Here is a 22651-nt window from a genome sequence, read left to right on the forward strand (position 1 = left end):
TGGAGCTGGTCAGAAGCTGGCTGGCGGAGCCTTCCCTTTCGGAAGAGCTGTCCTCTCCCTTACCCCCCTCGCCCTGGCTCCGTGCCTCGGGGCAGCCTCGGAGGCGCGCCAGCAGCACTCCTCCAACTCTACTCCACCCGAGCCTGACAGCTGGGCGGTCCCGCCTGACCCGTGGGCAGGCCGCTGCACCCTCCCGCAGACGCACGTCCTGGCGAGCAGTTCCGCTGCAAAAGGGCTGGCACCGTGGGTCCGAGAAGCCCCCAGGCCGGGGCCGGCAGTGCGGCGGAGTTTCCATTGTGCGGCCATGCGACTGGCCGAGGAACGCGCGCGCGCGCACACGAACACACACACCCTCCCTCGCACACGCGGAACCGGCTGGGCCAGGGGAGGGAGGAGGAGGGTGACGTAGCGTCCCATGGCGTCACATTGACGTCTCGCATTCCAGGCACTCTATGGAGAGGCCGCTAGGGCTCCTGTGGCATAAATGACGTGCCGAGAGAGCGAGCGAACGCGCAGCCGGGAGAGCGGAGTCTCCTGCCTCCCGCCCCCCACCCCTCCAGCTCCTGCTCCTCCTCCGCTCCCCATACACAGACGCGCTCACACCCGCTCCCTCACTCGCACACACAGACACAAGCGCGCACACACGCTCCGCACACACACTTCGCTCTCCCGCGCGCTCACACCCCTCTTGCCCTGAGCCCTTGCCGGTGCAGCGCGGCGCCGCAGCCGGACGCCCCTCCCGGGCTCACTTTGCAACGCTGACGGTGCCGGCAGTGGCCGTGGAGGTGGGAACAGCGGCGGCATCCTCCCCCCTGGTCACAGCCCGAGCCAGGACGCCCGCGGAACCTCTCGGCTGTGCTCTCCCATGAGTCGGGATCGCAGCATCCCCCACCAGCCGCTCACCGCCTCCGGGAGCCGCTGGGCTTGTACACCGCAGCCCTTCCGGGACAGCAGCTGTGACTCCCCCCCAGTGCAGATTTCGGGACAGCTCTCTAGAAACTCGCTCTAAAGACGGAACCGCCACAGCACTCAAGTACGTATGAGATTCGCCCAGTTAATAAGGGGACTTGCTAAAAAAGTTGGCTTGCTGGGAAGCGTCGCTCCTGAAATTGACAACTTTGAGTGTGGGGTTCCCTCCCCTGACCTTGCCGCCCGGCTCCGGCTTTGCTAGCCCAGCGGCCCGTAGGTTCTGATCTGAAACTTTTCCCCTGTAGTGGGCCCGCGGGGATCTCTGGAGCTCGTGGGATTCCTCCCCCCACTCGAAGAGGCGAAAAGCCTCTAACAAAGAGGAGGACCGGGATTTGTGCTATAGCGGCTCCAGCGATGTAATTCAGGGTATTTCGGCTCCAGTTGTCATGGTAATGATGCTCTCGGCGGCGGCGGCGGCGGCAGCGGCAGGGAGTTGCAGCTCCGGTGATGAACGGCAGTAATTTTCCTGCCTTTTAAGTAGGATTGAAAATAGGAGCTCCGGTGGGTCCAAGTAAATGTTCCTAATGGTGGCACCGAGCTGGTTCTCTGGAAGGAAGCTTAGGAGGGAAGGGCCTAGGCAGCGGCGGTCAGAGTTTGCAGAGGCACTCGGAGGACCTCAGGAAAGAGGGCGTAATTGTAGGAATGTGGCTTATTGTATTGAAATGAGCCTGGGGTTCCACTAGGCACGTCTGCCTGGCGTCGCTGACATGCCGGTTTACACTTTTCCCTTAGGAGGTAAATCGGGTGTAATTGGCGACTCCCGCACACTGACACGCGTGGGGACGGTGTCCCTCTCCTCTGGACGTTGGCTCGGTGTGGGAAAGGCATGCTTTTTCACTGACAGAACTCGCGCTTTTGGAGAAGTTGCTCCGAGTGTTTTACTCTTAGTAGAAATGAAAGTTCTCGGTGGTGAGACCAGAGCGGTCATGCGAGCGCAGCCTGCGGAGACTGACTTCCAAAGGCACCTCTCCAACCTGTTGGAAGCTTCGGGGCAGTGGCGAGGAAGAACGCATTTGTCCCTTGATTTCCGAAAACGTTCTTGGAGATTGCCTTTTATTTATTTATGCGTCCAGATTCTCCAGAGGGAAGAGCTGCGAGGAGTTAGTAATCAGAAATGTCGGGCTGTGATCCCAGGGCCTTGTCGTGCCGGGAGAGAAGAACAGGGAGCCGTCAGTCATTCCATCGCGAGTCCAATGCCGGATCTCCTTTTCCCACGACCGGGAAATATTTTATAGAATCAAGTTAGGGAAAGAAAAAGCTGCCCAACGTGGCTAATGGGCACAATGAATGAAGTTACTTTATTCGAGTTATTTTCGCTGAACAAGATGCTCGCAGAGTTAGTATCAAAGACTCCTTAGGCCACAGCAACCTCCACGTCCGCTCCGCCCCCCACCCCCGGCACCCATCCACCCCGTTCCCTGGGACCGTGCGCTCACAGAAATTCTTCCCCGCGGTTTGTCTCGTCTCCCTCGGTCTTTCTGAGAATCTCAGTCTTTCCCTTTCTGTCAGTCTCTCCTTCGCTCCTCTTGCCCCCACCCAACCTCCGCCCCCGCTCCCCAGGGTTGGAAACTCCGCAGAGGAGCCCCGGTCACAATGGTGCGTTTCACGGTTTCCTCCACACGCTTCACCACGGGGAGGGGAACACGGGGGTGTTCCTTTCGTCTGCCCACGAGAAAGAAAGGGGCTTTGACAGAGGTAGTTATTTCTTCCTAATTTACAACCCCAAGGCTCTGTGCTCCCGGCCCCGGCGGCCGCAAGCCGGAGCGGCGGAACGTGTTTCCAGGCACTGAGGCTTTGCCTAGGTAACCGGCCGTTTGTGGGGCGGAGAGAGCGGCGGGGCGCTGGGCTGGGCTGGAGGAAAGGCTGTGTGGGTCCCTCCCGCGAACGCTGGGCGCTCGAGGGGAACTCCTTCGTTGGGGAGAGGCGGTGTCCGCCCACTCGAGTTCAGAGGCCGCCTCTCAGAGAACGACTCCGCTTGAAAGGCCCTCAGGGAATGCGGGACGGGAATGCGGGCACCCACTGAAGGGGCGGGTGGGGGATTGCTGGAGACCCCCATTGAAGATGCGGGGAGACGGGAAGCACATGCTACAGCCGTGGGAAGATCCGCTTCTACCCGCGCTACATCGAGCGCAAGCTTTCCGTCGGAGCAGCTCCAGCTGGGGCTGGGGGTGGCAAGGGAATACCCCATTTCCTGGCCGTCGAGGGTTTCCTGGACCTGGGGACTCCGAGTCCCTTTCTGTCTCCCTGCAGGCAAGCCCCGGGCTCAGGGGCGCCAGGAGACGACCCTCGTGGCCCCGCGCACCTCGGAGGTTTTTGGCTTGGTTTGATTTGGGGTTTTTCGGTCCATGTTCCCACTCTTCGAGCTGCGCCCACCCCGGGCAAAGGGGGCGCTATAGGCCGGAGTTTGGGGCACCCAGTTCCTTCCCTGAGGCCTGCTGAGCTGCGCTTTCAGCTACAAAGTTTCGCTGAGGCTGTGCGCTGAGACGCTGGTCCCGGAGCCGCGCTCGGCGCCCTCAGGAATGTGCCCCCGCTAGGCCGCTGGGTGGCCAGGAGCCTCCAAGCCGCCCACCCTCGAAGACACCGCCCTCTGGGTGCAGGGGACCTGCCTCCGCTCGTCCCATCAGCCGCTAACGCCGTCCGCTTCGTCCCCTTGCTTCCAGCGCCAGCCTTCTCTTCGCTGTGCCCTTTTGTTTGCTTGACCCTTGGCCCTCGAAACTCGCGGCTAGTAGAAGCGAAGCTCCATTAGCATTTAGAATGAAAAGCGCAGACTTTCTTAATTCCTCGGGGCATTCATGCATTCGTTCCGGACCTTGTGCATTTCCTATGCAACGTGTAAAATTTGTATTTGAGGGGTGGGGGCGGGCAGAACTGGAAAATGGCTTTTTTCCGCTGGTGAACACTCACTGACCCCCCGTATTCGGGCGGAGCTCGTTCCTCAAGTGTTCTGCTTTCTGTGGTTTTCCTGACTTCGTAAGCTCGGAATCAATTCTCGGGGCAGAGAGATCAATTTCTGGGCGATAACAGGCTGCGCGTTTTTTTTAGCCTCGGTTCTGGTGCCACAAAACGGTGGTAGGCGCAGTGGGTTCCAACAACCTTTCCTCGGCTTCCCCGAGGCCGTGTGATGCTTCTTGCCCAGGGGGACTCCTGTACCATTAATCACCCTTAATTTTATGATAATTCTTTGTAATTAATGTAGCATTTCTAGAGGTTGCCAACCAATTCCCCCAGTCCCCAATGCGCCCAGCCCGGGCCGTAGTGACCCATCCTGGTCTCACTGTGACCTATGTCCTCTCTCACCGTGCCTGTAGAGCCCACTGCGGAAGAGCGCAGCCCGGCAAGCCCGGGCCCCGAGCCTGGACCCTTAGCGGTGCCGGGCAGCACTGCCCGCGCTTCGCCTCGCCGGACGTCCGCTCCTCCTACACTCTCAGCCTCCGCTGGAGAGACCCCCAGCCCCACCATTCAGCGCGCAAGATACCCTCCAGGTAGGTTCGAAGGCACGACCCTTTTCTCCTCCCTGGCTGAGGAAAGTGGGTGGGGGAACCACACACTCGGCGGGCAGCGTGGTCGACCTGCCCAGTGCCAAGACAGTGACTGCTGGCCGCGAATTTCACAACACAGGTGGCTTCCTCACAGCAAGCTCCTCTGTATACCACACCCTGTTGCTACTGAGTGGAGCAGCCAAATTAAATTAAGCTTGCATTGCTCAAAATTAATTTTCTTTAGAGAAATACAAATACACCAATAGATTAGGGTATTTTATACATTTTTAATTTCATTTTTGCTCTTCTTTTATAGCCAGTGTACACATGTAAGAGTTATGGAATCACTTAGAGCAATACTGAGCATTTTCATTTATATAAAACCCAAATCATTTGGGTGCAGAAGTTTGGATGATTGAAGCTCGGAGGGAAGGAGAAAAGCATTTGAGCTGAAAACCAAAGAGTAAATTTGAGTTTGGCAAAAGAACAGATTGCACGTTTGGTTTGTACCACCTCTTTACAAATTTGTTAAAGGAATACTAGGTGCCAAGCCTGTGTGGGCACCATAGATAATGCAGATAAATAGAATAGAATCCCAGCAAGCTCATCTTCTAGCTAGAAACCTCAGAAAGACACAAATAAGAGCAATAGAAAGGGATTGGCCGGAAAGAATGACAGAAAAGACTAATGGAGAAATCCTAGAGGTGCTGAAGGGAGAAGGAGAATAGATGAAAGATCAGGCAGTGTTCTTTCTTTTAAATGATTAGCCTTTCATTTCATCCCAACAACTGGACAGCAAGATAAGTAACTGGACTTCAAACTAGTGAGTGTATTTTTAAGGCCCTGCTTGTTAAAGAAAGGCTTGAACTGGCCTCTCCTCATCACCGCTTCTTCCAACAGGCCCTCATCACCTTTTTTCAAGTCAAGATTTCATCCCATACATGCATGACTCAATCAGATTTGGAAATGTGGGTAAGAGAAAGATGTCAAAGGAAATGTGAAGTATTCACTTCTCTATTAGTCACACCTTTTACACCATAGACTCCAAAGAGGCACCTGGTTTTCCTTTGGCTCAGAAAAACCAACCACCAGAAACCGCCGTTTTTTTACCATTTATATTTAGCCATAAAGAAAGGAAAATAATTAGATAAATCATCCACTACATCCAATAATTCTCAGAGCCTTCTCACTCACTTCAGTCTCTCTGAACAATAGTAAGCACCCTGGATACCAGCCACTTTGGGGGCAACATAGTCAAACTGGCAGAGAAATCAAGTCTATTGAGAAACTGCTTTTTTTCATGGGTACTAATTCTAGTGTCATAAGGAAATACCTATACTAACTTGCCTATTATGATAGTTGTAAACCGTTATCACCAAACAGCCACTAATATGTTTTATTAGTTAGAATTGGGATATATATGTCTCTGTGTGTGTGTGTGTGTGTGTGTGTGTGTGTGTGTGTGTGTGTATACATATATATATATATATGGGTGGGTGTTTTGTTGCAGCTGCTGATCTTTTCTTTGCAGATGGTACAAACTCCCCCGAGTCAATTTCCTGGGCCTATGTCCCCACCTAGCTGACTGAAGTTATCAACAGGGGTCCAGTTTGTGCGGGCTGCTAGCCCTATTGGAGGAGTGGGGAGGGGGTGGGAGAAAGCAACCACAACGTGTGTGGGCAGCCTCAATTGGCACTCATAAAATGTTAGAATGTCAACTCTCTCCCTTGGCCACTAAATCTCTCACAGGGTAGTTTTTCTTGACTAACTCAGGTTTACAAATCAATGTGTATGCCTTGGGGGACCAATGGCCTCTTTCCCCCCAAATAAACCACTGGCTTTCTCTTTGTGCCCCTAGGTTATAGCTAAGGAGGCCACTCCAATTAGTTTATAGGATTCAAAGCCTCTTTTTAAAAACATCTCTGAGCTTATGAGGAAAGACTTCAAGTTTCCTAAATCTAGTGGAGGACAGGGCAAGGGAGGGAAGATAGGTAAAGAAGTCCACAAGAGGCCAGGTTTTGGCACCCCTTTGTCAGGAATTCAGCTTCCTTACTAGGGATGAAGAAAATAAGTGTGGGGCTTTGTGTCTATGCTACCAGAAGGAGGAGAGGATGACACTTCCTCTCTGTTTCCCAGATTAGAGAACAGTGAACCCAATGCTGCCTGTTGGCTAGAAAACAAGTGCTAACTTGCTTCTGAGAGACCCTTTTCTCTGTCCCTGCAGATATGCCCTGCGTCCAAGCCCAATATAGCCCTTCGCCTCCAGGTTCCAGTTATGCCGCGCAGACATACAGCTCGGAATACACCACGGAGATCATGAACCCCGACTACACCAAGCTGACCATGGACCTTGGCAGCACTGAGATCACGGCCACGGCCACCACGTCCCTGCCCAGCATCAGTACCTTCGTGGAGGGCTACTCGAGCAACTACGAACTCAAGCCCTCCTGCGTGTACCAAATGCAGCGGCCCTTGATCAAAGTGGAGGAGGGGCGGGCACCCAGCTACCACCACCATCACCACCACCACCACCACCACCACCATCATCACCAGCAGCAGCATCAGCAGCCATCCATTCCTCCCGCCTCCAGCCCGGAGGACGAGGTGCTGCCCAGCACCTCCATGTACTTCAAGCAGTCCCCACCGTCCACCCCCACCACGCCGGCCTTCCCCCCACAGGCGGGGACATTATGGGACGACGCACTGCCCTCGGCGCCCGGCTGCATAGCGCCCGGCCCGCTGCTGGACCCGCCGATGAAGGCGGTCCCCACGGTGGCCGGCGCGCGCTTCCCGCTCTTCCACTTCAAGCCCTCGCCGCCGCATCCCCCCGCGCCCAGCCCGGCCGGCGGCCACCACCTCGGCTACGACCCGACGGCCGCTGCCGCGCTCAGCCTGCCGCTGGGAGCCGCAGCCGCCGCGGGCAGCCAGGCTGCCGCGCTTGAGGGCCACCCGTACGGGCTGCCGCTGGCCAAGAGGGCGGCCCCGCTGGCCTTCCCGCCTCTCGGCCTCACGCCCTCGCCTACCGCGTCCAGCCTGCTGGGCGAGAGTCCCAGCCTGCCGTCGCCGCCCAACAGGAGCTCGTCTTCCGGCGAGGGCACGTGTGCCGTGTGCGGGGACAACGCCGCCTGCCAGCACTACGGCGTGCGAACCTGCGAGGGCTGCAAGGGCTTTTTCAAGGTGAGCGCACGCCGCCCCCTCCCCTCCGCACCCAGCCCCCGCGCTGAAGGGAGCTTCTAAGTGAGTGTAGGAGCATCCTTGTTCTTCCCGGTTTGAGAGCTGTAATCGGTACATGATGCTTTCCTACAGCCCTTCCTAGCACCTTCACATCCATTTTCTCAGGGGCTTTCTACTGAGGTCCATGTGCAGCAGGCCACCCCAGACGGACTCCGGCGGTCCGTGAACCTCCTGGCCTGACACTACCCTATGAACATTTTTCTGGAGAGCTTTCAGCAGAGTCTTAAAAGGACCTGTGACTTCGAAAATGCAAAAACCTCATTGCTTTGTCTTTCCATCCAGGGTGTCTGAGGGGATAGTGTGTGCGTACCAAGCCCTGGACATTTGTGTCTCATTTAATCCTTACAGTAAGAGCTGGGGCTCTAGAGTCAGACACATCTAAGATTGAATTCTGGCCACTCACTAGCTATTTTTAGTAACAGTGTTTTAAAGGTAGATATTAATTTTCCTTGTTTTGTAGATGAGGATGTTGAGGTTTGAAGAAGTTAATCAGCTGCCTCAGGACACACCTTCAGAGAAGGGAGATGGAGGCAGGATGCCAACCCATGTTTGCGTGACCCCAAAGTCCACTCCCTTTTCACAGCTCTGCAGCTCTGGGAGACAGGGACAACTGTCTTCTTCTATGGAAAGAGGCATCTCTTTCCATAGAAGATAGAACTTGGGGTCTTGTGTCCTCTAGGAACCTTTCCCTACCTCTGTACCACATGCGGTGCCAGGTGTAGACATAATTCATTCCCTCATAGGCCTAACGGAGAAATTTTACAGTGGGAGGGCCATCAGCCTCCCCAATATTTTACCCACGAGGAAGCTGAGGCCTGGAGCGGTGAAGCCTTAGGCAGGCTGTAAGCAGTGATTTAGCTGCCCATGAGATGTTTCCAGCTGATTTCTCCTGACTCCTGAGTTCAGTGTTATTTCTGCCACTTAGGGAGAAGACCTTGCTCTTTTGCTGTGCTACCTTTTGCTATTGACTCCCAGACTTTATCAGACACTTCTGTGCCATCCTTCTCACTCCTCACCCCACTGGCCATTATTTCAGTCATTTACAAACCCACACAAATTATTCCTTATCATCTAGTGCTGGACAGGGTAGAGAGAAAGAGGAAGCAGGATGCTGATTGGGTAACTTGGATTTGGGAGGCCAATAGGATATATCTGGGAGTACACCAGAATTGGAGAGAGAAGACTGAAATAGAAGACCTTGATCTTCCACCTTCCAATTGTATCATGTTGGGCATGACACTTCATTCTAGGCCTGTTTCCCTGTCAGTGAATAAAACTCAGAGAAGAGCTGTGTATTCAATGAGATAAAAATATATATGAAAGTGCTTTATAATCTTTAAAGGGCTGTACAAATAGTTCATTATTAAACAAAAGCTATAAAGTTTTGTAAAATGCACATTTGTGGAGGGATATACATAGCAACAAGCAACAATTATTTTTGATCTTCAGATTGTAAATATCACTACCTGAATTCTGCAGAGAAATGAGAAAATGTTTGGGGAAAGACTGCAATATATTAAGTGCCCTACAGATATTTGGAATTATGATGTTTTAAATGCAGAATCTTGGTCATTTTATTTTATTTTTTAGCCACTGAGTTTAGCCATTTTTTGTTTTAACTACTCAAGCTTTATCAGAGCTACTTTCAAGTAACTGCATTCCTTTAGCAGATTTGATTTTTATAGGATTTCAGTGGAAAATGCTGAACGACAGCGAAACTGACAGCAGAAAGGGCAAAAATAAAAAAACAAGAATTATGAATAATCTACAAATATAATTGTCTCTAAATAATTGAGAGTTGACCAAAATACCAGAGTGGTAATACATTCTGAGTCTAGAAATGTCAATTAAGTGTTCCCCAACAGCTTCTCTTTTCTGCAGCAATCCCTTGAAAACAAATCTATACTTGAAAGGGTGGGGGCAAGATGGGGGAGAACCACCCCACAGAACTGTTAATTAAGGGAGCCGGAGCAGGTTTTACCCAGTGGCTTTCTACCATTAAACTGAGTTCTTTAAAAATGTGACATGAAGTGCAGTTAATGATAGGAATTCGGTGATTGAACCATAATGATCTCTCCCTTTCTTTAAACTGTGCACACACACAAATGTAGGGAAGGCTTCAGGTTATTGGGAAAATGTATACCTGAAGCAAAATGCCATCAGCACTCAAATTGGCATAAAGCTTTGAGGATGATGGCAAGAAATAGAGTGTTAGAAATTACTGCATGTTCAATGAAAGCTTTATTCAGGAAACACACGTTTCCTACCCTTACAGACTGCGAAGAATTTAAATGCTGGAACCTCAGAAGTATGCCTGTGTTTCAGAATTTTGCATTTTAAATTAAAATCACCTACTATGGTGGGGGAAACATGTCCTAGACTTGAGATAGGTTGGCTTTGTTATATTGTTTTATATAAGCAATCTAGAAACTATCCCCTAAAATGAAATTAAAAGGTAACAGGGTAAAACTGAAACATGGGGGCTGAGAATGACTGAAAGTAAATGTTAAAAGCAAATCTAGATGTTTGAACACAAAATAGATCATGAAGCCCAAGTTACCTGGATTTATTTTCTTTTTTTTTTTAATGCAGCCCAGGCTTCCCAAATAAATTTCAACTTTCTGCTCTATTTGGAGTTGTATAGATCCAGGTAATTTCTGAACAGTTTCACCCTAAGTGGTAAAAATACATTCATTTGCACAAATGTTTTCAATTTAAAAAGCAAGCATTTGTTTAAATTTGAAGGATGAAATATGTTTATTTCTCCATGTGTCATTTCCAAATTATATGGATTCTGAAAAATACATCATTTTTCTATCCAACCTTAAGTTTTATGATTTTTTTTACAATATGGTCACTGTGTCTATGTCAATAGACATTTATGAAATGACCTATTAATAGGAATTTTCACTGAAAATATATGGCTGTCATATATCTTTCTTTGTCTCATTTTTTGTTTGTCCCTTGGGGTTTTTTGTTTTCTTCCTTGGATATAATAATGATTTGTAATAACTACTTTTAAGATTTTGCTTTGAAAAATCAGGAATGGACTGTTTATCATGTATGATCTTTAAAGATAAAATAAGCTATACAGGCTGATTAAGTGAATTTTTTTGCATTAAAACATTATTTCCTATATGTTTTAATTAGAAAAACCCTGATTTTGCTTTTTATGATTTCATCTCTGTTGGGTAACAAAGTCAGTTACTGTGATATTTGACTTACAATAGTGATAGCAAACAAAGTACATCCCAGATAATTTTGATTTTATTTTAATAAGGTCAGCAATAATCAGGGGAGTGGAACAAGTAGAAAATTGTTCCCAAAGGGATATTAAAAGTGGAGATAATCTAATTCTCCAAGGTATGATATGTTGACCTGGTAATTTCAGATATGATTTTATCATTCAGAGTTGGGTGTCTCCTGAGACTTGCTTTAGAACAATCCAAGATGATTTTCATTGTCAGCAGCTAACACTAATAAAATTGTTTTTCCTGCAGGCTAGCGTGTTAGGAAATTAAATGTATTGAATTATACGAATTGCACTGTCGCTTTTCACATTGTAATTAAAATACATCTTGTCAGGTCCTACCTCTTTCCAGAAACTATCAGTTGACTATCTTGTATTATATTTTCTCAGAGAACAGTGCAGAAAAATGCAAAATATGTTTGCCTGGCAAATAAAAACTGCCCAGTAGACAAGAGACGTCGAAACCGATGTCAGTACTGTCGATTTCAGAAGTGTCTCAGTGTTGGAATGGTAAAAGAAGGTATGGATATAATGCTTTTTACCCAGTTTGCTTATACATATTCTCAGAAATCACTGAAAAAAAGTTAATATTTACATTGGGATGGTGAATTTTTCTAGTTCCTTTTTCCTTTCAACATTTTATTTTTATCATATATATCTACATTTTAAAATAACTGAGGACTATTTATTCTAATTTCTCAAAATTAATAGAGGACTTGTATACATACATCTTTGTTCTATTTAAGAAGGAGACTTTTAGGGCTAATTCATTGCCAAATGTAAATATCGGTGGCTTTTATGTTGCTTGTTTCAACTCTTAGGAAATCATTGTGTGAATATTATTCCAAACTTATTACCACTTTTAAATGGTTGGTCTCATTAATGATTGCTCAACTGTAATGTGTTTTTATTCCTTTTTGCGATTTATGGTCATTCATTCCATAATCTTTGAAGATTGTTTTCTTTGTCTCTTTTGGCATCAGTTGTCCGTACAGATAGTCTGAAAGGGAGGAGAGGTCGTCTGCCTTCCAAACCAAAGAGCCCATTACAACAGGAACCTTCTCAGCCCTCTCCACCTTCTCCTCCAATCTGCATGATGAATGCCCTTGTCCGAGCTTTAACAGACTCAACACCCAGAGATCTTGATTATTCCAGAGTAAGTTTTATGATTTCCTGCTTTCAAATGAATGATCAGGGTCTCTATTTATGGCTACTAGTAATAAGAGTTGATTGAATGATTTGGTGTCTGGTACCACGTTAGACAGTTTTCATACTTTTTCTATATTTCTCACTTCATTTAGCAATTCAATGTATCCATTGCACCAAATAATTTTTGCCTTATTGAATCTCTAAATGCCTTAACAAGTAACCCTGACAGTGCTGCACCTGTCATACACATTGTTGCAGGATTCCTGGTGGTTGTGCCAATGAAAATCTGCACAGATGAACTACAATTTGTAGATTTATCTCATGATCTAGACAAAGTGACTACTGTTTTTTTTCATATTGTGTTCAAACCATCTGGGTGAGCCTCAAGTTATTAGTAAGCAGTTTATCCAGTTGCATCAGCATTGATTGACCTGCTGCTTATTCAGAGGGATTAGACCATTGGTGGAGAGAAGCGAGCTCTGGCTGTGACATCAGATGTTAGGAGGACTGGGATGGAACGCCACCTCTGCTACTTCCTGCCTGTGTCACCTGGTTCCTGCTTTTGGCTCTCTCCTGCCTACAGTGGAAATGACTACAATATTTAACCTTAGAGGGGTGTTCTGAACACCAGTCACACAAGAATGATGGTTGTGAAAATGTTTTTAAGACCATAAATGACGATTGGTATTGTTATAGTTAAGTCAACCAAAACATATCAACATTTTTATTTCATATGGGATATAGTAAAATCCCATCAGTCTGAACCCTGCAAATTCCTCAAAATCTAGATAACACAGAGAAGAACCGTGAGAAAGGATTTTCTGAGCAAATGAATAAACAGCTTTGTAAGGCAATTTCTTTAAAGGACTTAGAAAAGTAAACTTCTAGCAAAACAGGGTCTCAATGAAGAGGGAAGGGAAGGAAAAAAAAATCACAATTATTGAGCAGTTTCTATATGTTAGACATTGTGGTACATTATCTCATTTAATCCTTTAAACCACCATGAATTGTAGGAATCATTATCCCTCCTACTTGAAGGAAAAAAAAAACAAAAACAAAAACAGAAAACCTTAGAAACACAGCTTGCACTCAGATAAAGAAATACTAGTCCAGAGGCCCCCAGTCGGTTGATCTGTCTTGGTGGCTACTACCAAACTGCCCTCCCCAGGTCTAATCAGTGTTTCAAACTTCTGGCTGAATGGCTGGCAAACAGTGTGAGTGTGTCCCTGCTATGTGCCCTTCTCTTAGGTTGCAGTGTTGATAGAAATGATTAGTGTACCTGCTGTGATCCCCTTTCCCTCTTCCCCACCCTCATTATAGGCTGCGAAGCCTCCTCTCTGCACCTGATAACAAAACGTCATATGAGAAGCATGGTAGATCCTTAGCATCAAAGGTTGAGGACTCTTATTCTGATTATAAGTAGTGGCTCTTGACTACAATCAAGTCTCAAATAATAGTGTAGGAGAATAAAGCAGAATAATAAAACTAAGTTAACAGTTTAGGCTTCTTTGGAATCATGCAGGCCTAGATGAAAATCCCAACACTGTCATTTACTAGCTAAGTGACCTTGAGCAACTGATTACACCTTTTGATGCCTCAGTTTTCTCATCTGTGTTTTGGGGTAATAGTAATATCTACTTCCTGGGGTTGTTTGTGAAGATTAATTACAATTATACTTGTCAAAGCTTTAGCACAGTGCCCTGTATGTTATTTCCTTGGCCAAACTTTCTTACTCTGCCATTTGTTCAATGTCCTAATAAGCATGAACACTACACATTAGGTATCATGCAGAACACTCTAAAGATAAGTATTATGCTCTCTGTTTCACAGATAAGGAAATTTAAACTGGGAGAGGCTAAAGGGCTGACTTGCCCATGGTCACTGAGCTAATATGCAGCAGAGACAGAATTAGGAGCCAAGTATATTAGGAGCCAAGTGTATTGAACCTAAAATCTGGGCTTCTAAATACCAAGCTTCACTGCCTCTCTGGTTCCAGTGAGAGTAGATGCTAGAAAAGTATTCAGGAATGAAGAGTTCTCCTCCCAGAAGCACCCTGGCCTCTCCATATGCAGTTCATTTGAATTAGTGAAGCTTCTTAGCACTGCCTAGGCTAAGGCTATAGCACACAATCTGACATTGCTCCAGGGCATTTGAAAGCACAATAGATGGTCAGTACAGATAATTTAGGCCTCAAAAGTAATTTTTTGGCCCCAAATTATCCAATTATCAGTCTACATGGCCTAATTAGTCATTCAATGGCAAACCGTTCCCAGCACTTTGAGTTGTCCCAACTGGGAACTGTCTCCACACTGAAAAATCAATCTAGTGTGTTTGCTTGCCTCTGCACCATTCAGTCTGTTAGTCTAGAGTCATCATCCTCATCAACAAACATTTATCCAATTTAATTGTTAGCTTTGTCCAAAATAGCAGATTGACCATGCCAGCATCTGGGTCACATTGGTACTACCTTTGGGGCCTGGCTCAATTTTGCAAAGCATATTTATTTTAATTGCATTATTTTGGAATCAGGTTGAACCTCATAACTTGGATTCCCCTGCTTTTAGATAGCATTACACAATTATCAAAAATTGGACCCAAATCAACTAAATTAAAAGACTTTTTAAAAATACAGTGAGTTTTCATCAAAAACTTGGATGAAAGCATAGGAGCATGCTGATCACATTTGCAAATGACAGAAAGCTGGGAGGGATCGCTAATATGATGGATGTCAGTATCAACATTCAGAGTGATCTCGACAGGTTGGAACAGGAAGGGCTGAAACCATCACAAAGAAAGTTAACAAAAATAAATCTGAAGCTCAGCATTTAGAATTTAAACAAATGGGAGAGCCTTGGCTTGTCAGTGGTTCATGTTAAGAAGATCTGGGGAGTTTATTCCATATACACTCAAAATGAACCAACAAAGAACGTGTGTGGTAGAAGGGAGGGATGCCACATTACCTTCAGCTGCAGTAGTAGAAGTATGGGCAGACCCAAGTTGATGACGGTTGCATGGACTCTGTCCTGTCAGACTGTACTTCGCGGATTGAGTCCAGTTCTAAGCTAGGATTTACTGTTTCTGGGAACTTGTAATGGATGATTGGGGGAAACAGAAATATGTAGGCAAGAAGGGAAAAGATTTGGTGAAATTGGGTCACTCCTTTGCCCTATGGCAAAAAGAACTATTCTCCCAAAGACAGATCTAGAGAGAGAAGGACGGGGGCCTCTTCCCGCTCACTTGTCTGATAACAAGTGTTGGCCATACTAGCTGCTGTGGAAGTGTGAGTTCATCAACACAAGGAGTAAGTAAGGTAGTTTTAGTTTTAGCTTTTTGGGGAACCCCTATACTGTTTTCCATAATGGCTATACTAATTTACATTCCCATCAGCAGTATATGAGCGCTCCCCTTTCTCTACATTCTCACCAGCATTTATTTTTTGTCTCTTTAATAATAATCATTCTAACTGCGGTGAGATGATATGTCCTTGTGGTTTGGATTTGCATCTTCCTGTTGATTTGTGATGTTGAGCATTTTTAAACATACCTGTTGGCTGTTTCTATGTCTTGTTTTGAAAAATGTCTATTTAGGTTTTTTATCTATTTTTAAATAGATTTTTTTTTCTGCTGTTGAGTTGAATTCCTTATATATTCTGGTTATTAATCCCTTGTCAGATGGATAGTCTGCAAAATTTTCTCCCATTCTGTAGTATTTCACTTTTTAAATTGTTTCCTTTGCTGACCATCACATATATTCTTACATAATTTCACTTAAGACTCCAGCTCTGTGTGGTATTATTTATGGTTTGAGTAATTTTCTTAATAATGTCATTCACTGAAATTCAATTTTCATAATACCTTCCTTCTTAAAGTTTTACATATACAAATTCATAAAACTGGAGTGACCTTGGGATCATCTAATCCAAGTCCCATATTTTCAGAAGAGTAAATTAAGGTTTAAAGGGGTTAACTGGCTTGCCTAATGTCGGTGACAGAGTAGAGGACAAAATCCAGATCTCATCACTCAAAGTAATATGTTTCTATTTCATCACACTGTCACTTCTATTTAATGACAATTTATTATATTTTTGAACATATAAACTTTATTAAATATTTTTAAATTACAATAATAGTAATATATATCCATTGGGGTTTTTTTTAAAGGCAACCATTTACAAGTGGATAAAATGAAAAATGAAAGTCTCTGCTTCATTTATAGCTGCCTGATCCCACTCCTTAGCAGTGTTTTAGTGTGTATCCATAATTTATTACATTATAAAGAAGAATTTGCCCTGTCAAGTTTGAGAATTGATTTGAGCCCTATAATTTATTAAAGATGCTAGCTTCCCCCAATGAGTCAGGTCAATAGAAAAAGGAGGAAATGTGTTGCCAGCCCAGTATGTTTTAATCTTCATGTACTAGCATGTGTTCCTTTAAGGTAGTAAGTGAGCAGTTTTCTCCATTTGTGGGAATGGGAGGTGGAGGGGTTTTGTTCCAAGTCACAGAGGAAATGAATGTTTTAGAGGCCAGAAAGAGCTCCTGAGTTCTGTGAAGCGTTCCTGGCTCTGGGACCTTCAGTTCTCCTTTGGGCCAAACTTCTCTCCCTCAAAAGTGAGCTCAGATCATTGTACATCAGTGCAGTCAAAACATGTCACGTTTGATTTGTCTCTCCTCAAAATGTTTCTGTTCTCTGCACCACAGTTGCTTTTAATTTAGCAATACAAGTATGTATAGATACTGGGATGAGCTTCAGAGCCTGCATAATTACTAATGAGAAAACATACTTAGTGTCCTCATTAGTTGATCATTTCAAGTATTTTTCAGCATACTAGGATGTTTTCTGGTAATCAGTGCCACTTAACGGAGTAACAGACTTGCAAATACGAGAGATGCTGCTCAGATAAAACCAGGCACCAGCAAATGGCATTTAAATGTGTTCACAAGATAGCCTATGAAACAATGTGGCTTAAGACACGTTAAATCTACAAGGTAAACTGAATGAAGCTGCAAAAAGAGTGGTTTCATGGAGCATCTCAGAAGACCCTTTCAAATTGTTACCAATTCACTAGATGATTTCACGCCAGTTCCTGCTCCTCTGTGGGCCACAGTTTCCTAATCCAAATGGTAAAGAGATTAAGCTAAATTAATTCCCATTATCTCCTCCAGGCTTCTCATTCCCTGATATTCTGACCATAATATTAATACCTGCTATAGTTCCACTATGAGTACAGGTCAGCGTTTCCTAAAACATGGTGCCCAGACTGCTCCTACGAGAAAGAGCTGGGGTGTTTGCTTTAAAATGCAGATTCCCAGCCCACACCCACTCAGACATACTGAATCAGAACTGGGAAGAAGGAGAGGCAGGCAAAAATCTGTACTTTAAAAAGTGCCATTGGATGATTCTTTGGCACACTAAGATTTGAGAACCATCGATATAGTTTATAATAACAATTCAATTTTACCTTGAATTTTCCAGCTTTTCCTGGGGTTGAGAAGGGATGAGCAATAGAGATATAAATTTTCCTGAAAGCAATCAATTCATTTAACAAATACTTACTGAATGGCTGCTAGGTAGTAGGCACTGTTCCAGGGCAACGGACACGTAGCTGAACAAGACAAAGCCCTTATCCACATGAACCTTACATACCAGTAAAGGAGAAAAAGAGTAAACAAATATACAATTGCAGTGATGTCATTGGTGGGGGGAGAGGAATTTTTTGCTTTTTGCTTTTTGAAATGGGGGCATAGAGTTAGATCAGAAAAGAAAAAATTGGGGGGAAAATATATTCATTGCCAATTTTTAAAATGTCACTTTTTAAAGTGTAAAAACCTAAGAATATGCATACATAGTTTGACTTATACAATGATCACATCTAAAATTTTTAGAGCTATAGTTGAGAAAAGTAACATTTTAAGGGAAGAAAAAAGTGTCCTTAGCATAGTCTACATATTTAGCCAGGGCTGAAAGTGAGAAAGAGTAAATATTAGATTCCACACTGCTATTAAAGCCTCACATCACTAATTTTTGAGGGGTGGTGTTTTCCATGGGTCTCACTTAATTTCCACACAAATATCTCATTTGGGGCCTGGGCTATTGCTGAAGTCTGACTTGTATAGCTGCGTTACTGCCATATGAAACACACAGACCCATTTTAGTTTACATATTATCCATTGCTGTTGTTTGCAGCTCTAGATTCTTGGGTGCTTCAGAGAAACCTTCCTTAGGCATTGGCTATCAGTAAATGTAATACTGTGTCTTTGACTAGTGAGAAAGCCAGAGTTCTGACAGATCAATAAACCCATAGGGTGGAAAAAAATTAGTATAAACAGGAAAAAAGTTCATTTAAAAAAATCTTTTTGCATTTGACCTATGTTCGATTGGCATGATCAGTAAGCAAATATTTCTAGATTTTCTTTGTCAAACCCCAAACCTACTTATCCCAGAGACAGAGCAATCAATGTAGGGCAGCAGAGACGCAGAGCTGGGGGTCCAGTCCTTCCAAGTGTAGGACCAGTATTCTTTGGGTGAGGTTTTTCTAAACTGGTAGGCTAGGCAGAGAAAAAATCTAAAATGTTTTGTTCCGTTCCTTTACATCTTATGTCCAATAGAGGAGATTTTTCTTTTCCTGCAGCATTGGATGCTGACCCTCCAGTCACCCCCAAGTTACTGGTAGCTCAGGCTGAATTCACTTTGGCTCCAAAATTCTGAGACTTGGACCAAAACCACTGCAGGTGAAGCCCAGAGGATCTGGCTGGAGTCTGGCAGGCCGGGCCGGCTGGCTTTCCTTCTTGCTGGGCTCCATTGGAGAAAAGTACACACACAGGGTGGGCAGGGACTTCACTTCCCTGTGTGCAGAAGGCATGAAATGTGAGCCCACCAGGGGCAGAAGCCTGCAGAGGACCTGGGTGAAAGCTACACACTTTGATGGATTCTGAACAAATATTGGAAGCAGAGAGATTGTTGAGTTGTGAGCCATGGATTCAGGGGAGTCAGTGCAGGAGGTAGATCCATTCTCAGGGGAAACTATTCATTCTTTAGTCTTTTTCTCTCCATTTAACCCACTATTTTAGAACAAAATAATGCTGAATCAGTGTCAAGTTCCAGGCAATAACATCGTACCTGGTATGATTTAGCAATATGTAGAATCATTTAATGCAAGAGCCAGAAGTAATCTTAGGGATCAGCTAGTCCACTTGATTCCTGTTCCAGAGGCTGAAACTGACTCAGAGAGGTTAAATGCCTTGTCTAGAACTGCACAGCAAGTCAGTGCAGAGCCTGGATGAGGACCCCATGACCTGCTGCTTGGTCCAACACACTTTCCTTTACTCCCACTCATTTGGGAGTTTCACAAGTAGCTCCCTCAGCTTTTGAAAGGGAGGATCTGCCCTGAATTTCATTCTGCTCTTGGAGAGCCTGTGGAATTATTAAATAGATTAATAAATAAGGAGAAAATAAAAAAGAGGAAAGTTAATTCCCTTTTCCCCACTCTCTTCCAGTTAAGAGTCTGTGTGCTGGCAGGGCACGGTGGCTCACGCCTGTAATCCCAGCACTTTGGGAGGCCAAGGCAGGTGGATCACAAGGTCAAGAGATCGAGACCATCCTGTCCAACATGGTGAAACCCTGTCTCTACTAAAAATACAACAATTAGCTGGGCATGGTGGTGCGCACCTGTAGTCCCAGCCACTCGGGAGGCTGAGGCAGGAGAATCGCTTGAACCCGGGAGGCGGAGGTTGCAGTGAGCCAAAATCATGCCACTGTACTCCAGCCTGGCAACAGAGCGAGACTCCGTCTCCAAAAAAAAAAGGAGTCTGTGTGCCAGGAGGTAGTAGGAAGTGTCTATGACATAGGATCGTGCCGCCATGCTTCCTTCTCCTGGACTTTGCTCCCATGGTCTATTACAACACAGAATATTCAGGACTTCATAGAATCCCAGGCACTGTGTAGGATTGTTGGGAACAGAGAAGCCAGGGCTCTGAACTGGACCAGGTGTTATAGGATCTTAGAACATCAGGGCTGAAAATCAAAAACTTTCTACTTCAACCCATTCCATTTCATAAATATGGAAGCTGAGGGATGGTGATTATTTCAGACATCATAACTGTTATCAATATCGTCACTGTCATTTGTTAATCACGTACTATATATCAGGCCCTTCACATATGTTATCACATTTAATCATCACAACAAAATTTTGAGGAAGGCCAGGCATGGTACACCTGGTAATCCCAGCAGAGATTGTAGGGAGGTCCAGCCAGGCGGATCGCTTAAGCCCAGGAGTTCAAGACCAGCCTAGGCAATATAGGAGTTAAAGACCAGCCTAGGCAATATAGAGACACTGCCTCTACAAAAAATAGAAAAAATTAGATGGGCATGGTGGTTCCTGCCTGTGGTCCCAGCTACTCAAGAGGCTGAGGTGGGAGGATCGCTTGAGCTGGGGAAGTCGAGGCTGTAGTGACCCGTGATCACAGCACTGCAGTCCAGCCTGGGGAACAGAGCGAGACCCTGTCTCAAAAAAAAATTTTTTTTGAGGAAGGTATCCCCATTTTACAGAGTAGAAAGCTGAGGTTCAAAAAAGCAAAATGATCCTACATTATTTCACATATTAGGGGCCAGAACAAAATTGAGATTAAAGTAGCTGGACTCTCTGTTTTTTTTTTTTTTTTTTTTTTTTTTTTTTTTTTTTTTTTTTTTTAGTTATTTAATACAGCTTCTTGGGAAAACACAAAGAAAAAAAGACCCAATTAAATAAGCGTCTCATTTCCTCTCACCCAGGTAGCTCCACAGTAAGCACCTAGTTGCTTATGAGCTGTTTCTTCTCCAACCAGGTTAGGGTATTACAGCAAACCTAAGCACTCTTCTGACTATTCTTTCATTGAAAAAATATTCAACAGTTATTTATTGAGGTATAATTATGTGCCAGTCACTGTACTGTTGACAGAAACATAGGACCAATGAATACATACCTGGAGAGCTCCAGTGAGAGTAAAGCAAAATGCTTTTTAAAGATTTCATAGGCCAGACGTGGTGGCTCACGCCTGTAATCCCAGCACTTCAGGAGGCCAAGGCGTGTGGATCACTTGAGGTTAGGAGTTTGAGACCAGCTTGGCCAACATGGTGAAACCCTGTCTCTACTAAAAATACAAAAATTAGCCAGGCATGGTAGCACACTCCTGTAGTTCCAGCTACTCGGGAGGCTGAGGCACGGAATCGCTTGAACCCAGGAGGTGAAGGTTTCAATGAGCCAAGATCGTGCCACTGCACCCCAGCCTGGGAGACAGAGCAAGACACCGTCTCAAAAAAAAAAAAAAAAAAAAAAAAAAGATCCCACCAGCTAGTAACATCAGACATACTTAATAGCTTGGAGGGGTAAAACTTGAAATCACAGGGTCAGCTAAGTCCTGGCTGTACCACTATTGGTTGTGTAACTTGAGAAAATCTCTTAGCTTCTCTGAGCCTCAGTTTTCTCATCTGTAAAATAAAGATTAAAATCCCTACCCCATGAGGATCAATTCAGAAAAGGAATGCAAAATGATGCACAGCCATGTTAATGTGAAGGAAATGATGTGCCTATTTACGTGTTTCTGTGTATCTCTTAAATCTCTGTGTTGTTGGCTGTCCCTTGATTAGTATCTTGCTGTATCAATCTTCCTGCCTGCAGCAGAAAAGTCTTTCCTCCGGTGATTCAAGAAAAACTCTGGTTCCACCAGAATTTCTGAAAGCTGGGTGAAAACTTTATTCCTACTTATATCTTTCTGCTCTTCGGACTCTCTAGATCCATGCTGTCCAATAGACCTCCCCTCGGTGATAGAAATGTTCTATCCCACATTTGGCCATTGAGCACTTGAAATATGGCTAACATGACTGAGGAACTGAATTTTTAATTTCATTTAGTTTTTATTAACTTAAATAGCCACAAGTCCTGAGTCTGATGGCACACAGCTGCCTGGGTTCTGCCAAAGAGACCTCTCCTTCCACCACTTCCTGGTTTGTTTTATCTCACAGAAATCCATCAACAGCCAGCAAAAATCATTCTTTCTCTTGTTGATTATTTCTGTGATTCCCAAACTTCATTGTGTATGAGAATCACCTGGAGATCTTGATAAGACAGTTTGGTGGCCCAGGCACGGTGCCTTATGCCTGTAATCCCAGTACTTCGGGAGGCTGAGACAGAAGAATTGCTTGAGTCTAGGAAATCAAGACCAACCTGAGCAACATAGTGATACCTACCCGCAACCCACGCCTCCATTTCTACAAAAAAAAATTTTTTTTATATGTTTTCTGTGTCTACCCCCAGAGTTTCTAATTCAGTAGGTCTGTGGTAGGGCCTGAGATTGTCACTTTTTTTTTTTTTTTTGAGACAGAGTGTCACTCTGTCACCCATGCTGGAGGGCAGTGGCACGATCTTGGCTCACTGCAACCTCCACCTTCCAGGTTCAAGCGATTCTCGTGCCTCAGCCTCCCGAGTAGCTGGGATTACAGGCGCATGCCACCACACCCAGCTAATGTTCATATTTTTAGTGGAGATGGGGTTTCACCATGTTGGCCAGGCTGGTCTCGAACTCCTGACCTCAGG

At 45.3% G+C, this 22651-nt stretch overlaps 1 protein-coding gene across 2 annotated transcripts in view; it reads left to right on the top strand.

The window, feature by feature from the left end:
- Nucleotides 1–514: 514 nt before the first annotated feature.
- Nucleotides 515–22651, top strand: part of NR4A3 (nuclear receptor subfamily 4 group A member 3) — a 43148-nt gene continuing 21011 nt past the window's right edge. The window contains exons 1-5 of one of the 2 annotated variants that reach the window (XM_054500752.2): nt 515–1033; nt 4278–4451; nt 6673–7625; nt 11323–11452; nt 11916–12088. In XM_054500752.2, the coding sequence (XP_054356727.1) occupies nt 6675–7625; nt 11323–11452; nt 11916–12088 (1254 nt within the window). In that variant the 5' untranslated portion in view covers nt 515–1033; nt 4278–4451; nt 6673–6674. Of the gene's footprint in view, nt 1034–4277; nt 4452–5932; nt 7626–11322; nt 11453–11915; nt 12089–22651 lie in introns of those variants that run through there. The other variant, XM_054500753.2, reaches the window with a different exon arrangement.

This window comes from Pongo pygmaeus, chromosome 13 (assembly GCF_028885625.2).
Source record: "Pongo pygmaeus isolate AG05252 chromosome 13, NHGRI_mPonPyg2-v2.0_pri, whole genome shotgun sequence".
Taxonomy (NCBI): domain Eukaryota; kingdom Metazoa; phylum Chordata; class Mammalia; order Primates; family Hominidae; genus Pongo; species Pongo pygmaeus.